At 35.9% G+C, this 9,128-nt stretch overlaps 1 protein-coding gene across 1 annotated transcript; it reads right to left on the reverse strand.

Annotated features, from left to right (window-relative positions):
• Nucleotides 1-1,310: 1,310 nt before the first annotated feature.
• Nucleotides 1,311-3,395, reverse strand: hint3 (histidine triad nucleotide binding protein 3). The gene is made up of 5 exons (XM_016292488.1): nt 3,193-3,395; nt 2,537-2,654; nt 2,264-2,333; nt 2,028-2,154; nt 1,311-1,595 (listed from the first exon to the last, which is right to left on the reverse strand). The coding sequence occupies exons 1-5, from the start codon at nt 3,319-3,321 to the stop codon at nt 1,557-1,559; spliced, it is 483 nt and encodes a 160-aa protein (XP_016147974.1). The 5' UTR covers nt 3,322-3,395; the 3' UTR covers nt 1,311-1,556.
• Nucleotides 3,396-9,128: the final 5,733 nt, after the last annotated feature.

A 9,128-nucleotide genomic window follows, 5' to 3' on the forward strand; every position in this document is an offset into this window, starting at 1 on the left:
GCAACAACACTTACACTTTTCACGTGTTCCTGCTTAAAAATATCTTATACCAGTCTGAAAATGTTTTGCTGGTCTTAGTTGGTCTACTAGCCTGGTTAGGCTGGTCGGTTTACTGGTTTTAGAGGTACTTTAATGAAATAGTTCACCTAAAAATGAAAATTTGCTCAGGCCATCCAAGATATAGATGAGTTTGTTTCTTCGCCAGAACACATTTGGAGAAATGTAGCATTACATCACTTGTTCACTGATAAATCCTTTGCAGTGAATGGGTGCCGTCAGAGTGAGCTTTTCACTTCACATTAATTGATGGACTGGAGTCATGTTGATTACTCGTGAATTACTGTGATGTTTTTATCTCTCATTCTGACGGCAGCCATTCACTGCAGGGGATACATTAGTGAGCAAGTGACGTAATGCTAATGGCTTATGGCCTGAGGGTGAGTAAACTTTCATTTTTGGGTGAACTATTCCTTTTAGCAGTTTTTTTTTCTGCAGGACAACCAGACAACTTTATTCTGATAGTATCTCTGCACAATGATTTATCCTCAGAAATTACACTCATTTACCTTTAAGTGAACAATAACAGTGCAACATTGTAGTCTTGACAAGCCATATTCTCAGACCATAATCACATTAATATGCCATCACTTTGATGCAGTGTTAAGGCACACAATGCTTTCCTATTGAAACCTTTCAAAATGTTTTTGTAATGGAGTAATTTTCTCATATAATGAATCCCTTGCAAGAAAATTACAAGTATTGCCTAGAAAATTTCTGTGCTGAATTGCTTTGAATTTATTCTAAATATAAATAATATAAAATATATTTAGTGATGGTAGTGTGATAGTTTTGAAGCACAAAAACTATTAAAAAGCAGATAACACATATGCAGGATATTATTTATTTTGTTTTCATGCTTATACATATCATACAACCTTACACCACTCAATAATTAAATACATCTGAGGCAATATAGTACAATCTCTGTCATGGCATAAACGGTGTTAAAACTTCATTTAGTGTCATGAAGGAAGAAAAACATACCTGCTCTTGCATCAGTGATGCAGTACAGAATAACAAAAACACTGCCATGAATTCTGATGCCAAAATCATTCAGCTAGTGTGAGGTTAAAGGTCAAAGCTAATTATTGAGATTAATTACCATTTTTAGCTCATTCATATTTAAAAACTCTTCGTCACAGCTCTGTATCCTTAAAAATCATATTACTTTAGTAAAACTGGAGGAATCCCAACTGTTCTCTGTAAAAGATTAATGATTCTGTCAAATTTATCAATGTCATTACTATTCGGCATGCTTCCCCCCCCAAAGCAATTGAAAAGTAGCTGCAGTTTTGTAGCTTCAAATTTGATTAGCCCATCTGGCTGACGATATAGCTAACAGAAAACACAGCATTATGAGTTAGTACAACCCTGAGGCACATGTCCGTGACCTTTTGTCATCACAAACATATTGACTAGGACTGTTATTATGAGTTACGTGGCTCTGGGCATCTTCAACATTAATGTATTTTGAGTTCCTCGAACTTCCTGTACATTTAGCTCATAGAGTTCAGCCTTTGGAGTAACTGGTCGGCCTGCAAAATAAAGACATACAAGGGTTAGCTATACATTTGCATACTCCAAAGCAAGGGCACATCAAAAATCCTACAATTTAAAACAAAGAAAACCTTTATAGTAGTAGAATTGGTAAGACTAAAACATTTCTCCACACAGATCCATTTGAGCTGTCAAAAACAAAAAAAGGTTTTCATTCCCCCTGCCACTGTAGCTTGTCCACTTTTATTTAATACAATTTGCTTGTTCCAATTACATGACAAAAGGTCTCATTCAACAGACGTAATAACTGGCAACGTCTTGCTACGCTCAGAAAACATTTTGTTTGTTAATGCATCAATAACCCGCTCCAAGGGAATGTGATTATTAGTTTTAGTGGATGTAATTTAGTTGTAAACTAAATTGTAGTGAACAGTGGATTGTATTGTTGGTTTATTCATTTGATTGCTTACCGTTACGAACCAATACGAGTTTAGCCTGTAGATCAAGCGGGACATGAAGCCCATCTGACTGACGGGTGCGAGAACATGGAGATGAAGATGTGTTACAGAACAGAATGGAGGCCAATGGAACCCAAACCTTGGAAATATAATTGGCATGTGATGCATCAGAACATAACTCACAATGTTCTGCATGCTTCATAAACAAGGACTTGATTTTCGTGTAAGTGGCAGATGTTTTTCATTACCTAACATCATTTAAATCAGTCACATCGTTCTTCTGAAGTACCTCTTTCCCCATCTCCACCAACTGCTCCACTAAAAACCACAAAAATAGAGTTTGCACAGATGACTCCTTAGTAAAGCATGCTATGCGTAACTAAGCTGGGAAGTCTGACTACTTGTACACGTTAAATCGGACTCATTATTTCAGACTGTTACTGTAGAAAGGCTCCAGAGTAGCTACTGTCAGAAATGTCTAAACATTTACACCAGTCTTGAATAACTCACAGCGTGTTTACCTAATGGTACATGCTCTTTGCCGAGAGATTTACAATTGCCTACATGTTTACTTGGTACAACCAGATAGTGATGAGGAGCTCCAGGGTGGATATCTCTGAAACAGGACACAGTTTCATCCTGAAAAACAGAGTTTTTAATAACAATACTTATTCGAATTAATTTGTGTCACATCTGTGCCCTTACATTGTGCTTCATTTATACATTTAAATTTTTGTTTTCCTTTTTGCGTAATTACTTTGACAGGACTATTTACAACTTAGGATGTTTTTAACGGTGTTTAAATACATTGTAAATTGTGCAATAAATGACTTAAACATGAAGAGTTAGTGTTCCTATTGTGAAGCATAATTTAAATTAATTTACAAAATAAAAAATTGTAATATTTTTCAAAATACATAACTCTTTCTTTCTAACGACGATGGCCGAGCAATCATCGCATTGCCTTTTTATTAAAACAAAATTACAGTAACCTTGACATTTTGCAAGGAGAAAAGGAAATACTCTGATATATGTTAGGACACGTCTGTCTATTACTTCTATAAGTAAATATTGATTTTAGGAAATATGTATTGTCATGTGTATTGTGATCTTTAGCCTCTTTCGAGCCTCTGTAATAGTTATGCTATCTTAAATAAAGCACTGACAGTACACTCACGTTATGCAGGAGCTCAGTTCCCATTTCTCCCTTCACGATTTTACAGAAAATGCATTTTTGATCATATCCATCATCAGTCTGGTTCGTTGTACCGATCTCAGGTGTCGGTGTGTTTACGGCGGCTGCCATCTTTTTCAAAACGTGAAGTCGGCGCTAATTACATCATCATCGACACGAGCGTCACGTCGTTTCAACATACAAGTCCTCTGAGTCAGTGGGCTTTAAAGCCAAGAAATCCCAAATATCATATGATGATCCCTTTGTGAGAGAACCCGAGTTAAAATATATGCTTTTACATATTTGAATGTCCAAAGCTCCAAAATGATGCATGATATTATTAAGACAAGTTGTTCTCGAGAATAGATGATTGCACTTTGTACTAAATCCTAATCAATTTATTAATATATTAAATAAAACAAGTTTGTATTATTATATTCATTACTTTTTTGTATTTAAAAAAAAATAGTTTAATCCAATATTATACACAAAATATAATTATATTAGATTATATTATTATAAAATATAATATCATTATATTAGAAATATTGTTTAAAAGCAGTTTTATAACCAGTGAGCAAGGTAAAATGACAGTTGCAGAGCATCTTAAAAATACAATACAAACTATTCTTGAATGTATGCTGAAAGAAATGAAAGACGTATTTAAAAAGATTATTTATATTGTTTTTTATTTAAAAATTATTATTATTATTATTATTTTTTACAAACCTACAGGCATGTGTTAAAGCATATATTGTCATCTTGTTGTAACATTTTCCATGATATATTGTTGAATATAGCATATATTTGATGCGCTATATTTCCTGTTACTACATTTAGGCCTATAGAAGTCCAGATTTTTAATCAAATTTATTCAGATGATGAAATTCTGAAGAAAAATCGAGTCACACTTCAAATATCATTTCGTGCTCATATGATGCATGCTCGAAATCTGATTATAGGAAACATTTCTCATTCAACTGTGTGAAATATTACACATTTCTAAGCTTATAGCAATTTAGGATATTTCTTCATATGATATTGCCAGAACCTAGAGATATTTATTCTTTGGTTTCACCGTTATTTCTTTAAAATGGTTAAAAAACAATAATAATCATATGATATTTCTTGTTCTTGTATTTAGTATAAACACAACACTAAAACCTAAAATATTGGTCCCACCAAAAAGAAGAAGAAATTAATAAAGTGACTACGACGACGTGACATGTGGCCAAGTATGGTGACCCATACTCGGAATTAGTGCTCTGCATTTATCCCATCCAAAGTGCACACACACAGCAGTGAACATACACACACCCAGAGCAGTGGGCAGCCATTTATTGCTGCGGCGCCCGGAGAGCAGTTGGGGGTTCGGTGCCTTGCTCAAGGGCACCTCAGTCGTGGTAATGAAGGTGGAAGAGAGCGCTACACGCTGTACATTCACTCCCCCCACCTACAATCCCCGCAACCCGCAACCTTTGGGTTACAAGTCCGACTCTCTAACCATTAGGTCATGACTTCCACTTCATAAAGCGCCTCTACAAAAAAAAAAAAAAGGAAAATCAAATTTGATAAGTCAAATTGATTTCTATGGTAACTAACAGTACAGTTTTAATGATAATTAAAATATAAATCATGGTTTATTAACAACGTGGTAACTATTTCATCCCTACTTGTAACCTTCAAAGCAGAATGAGCTTGGCAACCCCTTGTAAATTTTTAGTGACTGCTATTGTAGGTCACGACCCCTGGATTGGGAACCACTGGTTTAAATGATATATCGTCTAAGCCCCTTTTTGAATTTGATTAGTTGAACATCTCCAACAGCAGTGAATAAGACACAGCTGTGTTATTCTTTATTTACCGCCTATGTCTAAGGAATACTATTTTATTGTGTGCAAGCAGCCAGCGCAGCAGAATTTGAGGAAAATCTCCCTGCAGAATCACTCAGACGGAGCATCTGACCGGTTAAAGGTTACTAATCAAGAGAGGCAGAAAGGATAAGTGAGTGACAACACACTATGCTAAACTGCTCTGTTTAGCGGGTCAACCGAGCAATTAATCCCGAGCACTCCAATATGTCAGGATGCCACATTTACCGCCTTAATGTATGCAAATGATGTCATTAAAATGCATGTTCATGTTTAGTCTCAAAATGAAGAGCTCATTTGCACTCCCAACAATCCAGAGATTCATTATTACAAATTACAAAAATAATAATGACTCAAGACATCAAATTTACTCTCCTTGTACACCCTCTCCTATTTATATTATGAATGTGAAAATAATTTATGTGACAATCAGCAATTTGCAGCCAATGTATTGGAGGTTGTCAGCTGGCCAAAGCTATTATGTTATCTCTTGTTCTGTGGCTCCATATGATAAATAATGTGCCAGAACATGACTGTATGCAATTACAGTCTGCTGTGGTATTGTAAGAATGCAAAGTTTTGTAAAAAAGAGAGAGAGAGAGAGAGAGAGAGAGGACTAGCGAATGTGGGACATAGAAGATGATCGTGATGTGAATGGAAAATACAAACGCCTTAGAAATAACTGGGAAAATACGAAGTTAAGCACTGGCAACAAACAACGGATCTCATGCGTCTCTAAATGATTCATGACCAAAATATCAACTCCAACATTGAGGAAGTCAATGTTTTGTCCTGAAGAAGTTGTAGAATTATTCATGAGGCATCGGCTTTGTAAATAGATCCTGCTGATTAAAATGGAGGAAGTTGGGGGGTGGTGACAACTGCAACTCATGAATCTCTGGAGAGGGAGAGGGAGAGAAGAGAGAGAGAGAGAGAGAGAGAGAGAGAGAGAGAGAGAGCGCTACATGAAGGGAAAATATTCAGGTTCTTTAATCATGCTCTGCCCTACTTCCAACTTCCTCTTTCATTCCATACATCCCGCTGAGACGACTGCCATTGCCACTGGTCACCGTCACACTTGGCTTTATGAATCTAAAATTAGCCTGTGTATTTTTATGAAATTAAATGGCTATGCCTTTGCAGACAACATGGTTGAGAGGTTAAGAGGCATTTTTAAGAAAAATGTAATCTGCTTTTTTGACTTTTCAGCTCGTGTCTGCTGAAATTTAAAGTCACTGTGAATTGATGTTTGCAAACTTTTACTTCCGTAATGTCACACATTGCAAACAGGAGTGAAACAAGATGTTAAACAAGATATAAAGTAAATGTGAGTTTGCTAAAACAAACCCTATGGCTAACTTTATGTTTATTATATTGTATGTGTGCGCATGCATGGTTTAAAAGTTTGGGGTCAGTAAGATTTTTTTTTTAAAAGAAATTAATACTTTTAGGATGGATTAAGTTGATTAAAAATAAAGACAGTTATAAAGTTAAAAAATGTTACTAAAGGCCGCCAAAGTTCATTTTAGAATAGAAAATTGTAATTTTAATAAGTAATTGTAATAATATTTCATTACTGCTACTGATTAAATGAATGCATTGGTGAGCATATTATATTCACAACTCCACTACAAATGTAAACAGGGTCATATTTTATTTCAAGCTGACTTTCAGCTCTAATTGGTACTGTAATTCCACACCCACCCAAACTCTTAAAACTCAACTCAAAGGATTATTTGGAAGCCTTTTTTTTATTTCCCTTTATTCTTGTGGTGCCATCAGCCAATTAGTGTTGTCAGGATGTCATTTTCCTGTGGCTCTAGAGTGACTCAGTTGGCATTTATGGCTAAAGTTATTAGCGCAAAACTATTTTTATGCAGAACTGAAAGCCCATGAACAAAGATGGCAGAATCATGTATTTCCATGGTGATCATGCACCAGCTGAGCAACTGCTAACGTGACACTTTCTCCAGGTATTATTCTGATAGCTCCACAGTGTTTTTAATTGAATTACCAAATAGCTTATTTACTGTAGTCTCTGCACATTAACCTGACACGTGAAAAAAAATGACCTAAAGGTTGAGTTAGGTCAGTATTTCCACATACTACCAGCAGGAGGCAGTGTTATGACATCCTTCAGCACAACATTTGAAGTGTGAACAGTGTTTTACCCTCAGCTGTTTCATCATGTTCCTTCTTTTCAAACATCTGCACTTCTAATTTTCTTCATCAAGTATGCGTGTCAGATAAACCATGGTAGATGTACTGTAGACCCACAGCTGAGGTCACAAAATACTTTTAAGCAGCAACAGCAGCGCAACGTGGAAGTAGATATTAATGCATACACTGTATTTACATATCTCATATATTAATGCACTGTTGATGGTAAATTCTTGCAAGTAGTCTCATCAGTGTCTACTTTAATCCAGACGTATCATGGAAATGTTAGCGTAAAGAGAGCAGGTACCGTGAAACTCTGTTTACTCAGCTGTCTGTCACTCTAGACATTCTCTCCTTCATTATTGTACCTTTCTGCACAGTCCATTTACTGTGGGTTTGCAATGCACCTGGTGTTCATTTCCCTCTCCTCTTTCCTTCAGATTCAGTGTTTTCCCCTGAATTAGGGGGTGTTCACATTTGGTAGTATTAGTTCAATTTAAAGGGGTCATATGATGCTGCTAAAAAGAACTTTATTTTGTGTATTTGGTGTAATGAAATATGTTTATGCGGTTTAAGGTTAAAAAAACACATTATTTTCCACATACTGTACATTATTGTTTCTCCTTTATGCCCCGCCTTTCTGAAACTCGTTGATTTTTACAAAGCTCATCGGTCTGAAAAGCGAGGTATGCTATGATTGGCCAGCTATCCAGTGCGTTGTGATTGGCCGAATACCTCAAGCGTGTGACGGAAATGTTACGCCCCTTACCATACTGTGATGATGCCCTGTCCGGCCGGAGCCATGATTCAAAAACATTAAAACCCATTATAAACGAGGCATTCGTTGCATCCAGTGGGTACATAATTATGGATTATAATGACTTATACTGTCTTTTTACGCGTTGCGTTGCATCATGCCGCGTAAACATAAAACCATTTCTGCATTTGTGATCGGAGAAATGACAAACAACAAGCCCTACTCTACACTGCCCAAAAAACTCGCTTTAAATATATAAAATATAAAAACACTTTAAATATAAAAAACTTACTTACAGTCTTTGAGTCAGAACAGCCGGCACTGCAGTCTACTCTACCAGGATCAGTAAACAGTCCTCCATAAAATGTGCTGCACACATCTGAATATTTGGGTTGAAGTGTTCTGGAACAGTGTTGTAAATACAACTTAACCACTGATTTCTAGTCGTGTCCATTTTTTGAAGGCCAAACAAAGTAGTTTCGCTTTCACAACGAAACACAGTGTCACACACAGTGGCCTTGAGTCCCTTGAATTGTAATGTGATTAACTTGTGCAGTCTTTATTAATTTACTCTTTATTCAGTTATACACTTTTGATCTAATAACCTAAAAAAACCAAGCATTTTGCCTGCAGAATGGTGTATACCAGCAGCGGAAACACCCTGTGGTTTGCCTCATAGAATTGAAATATAGCCATTTATAGAGTATGGATTTCAGTCACATGGCCAGATATCAGCCTTACTTATCATGCATGACTGTATTTTCATTCGCAAAGGGCAATCTATCATAGAACGACAGGAGATTGACAGAATACAACTTTTCTGTGCCGACAGCCCCAGTTGAGTTCCTAGCACAGAGAAGAGAATGATACCAAATAAAAGTAGAACTGTATCTTGAATGTTAAAATATAATTCTATTATAGCACCAAACAGAAAATGTATGCATAATATTGACCTGGAGTTATTCCAACACTGTTGTGATGAAAGAAAAGCCTCTTATTTAGAATTGTAATTAAAAACAGTTACTCTTTCCCAGTTTAATTGGGACTTCTTAAATACAAGCACTACAGAAGAAATTTCTGCATTAATTTTACATAAAGCCTAAATGACCTAAATTCAATGGGACAATTACATACAAATGTTTTTTTATGAA

Source organism: Sinocyclocheilus grahami, unplaced genomic scaffold (genome assembly GCF_001515645.1).
Source record: "Sinocyclocheilus grahami isolate Dianchi unplaced genomic scaffold, SAMN03320097.WGS_v1.1 scaffold285.1, whole genome shotgun sequence".
Lineage (NCBI taxonomy): Eukaryota > Metazoa > Chordata > Actinopteri > Cypriniformes > Cyprinidae > Sinocyclocheilus > Sinocyclocheilus grahami.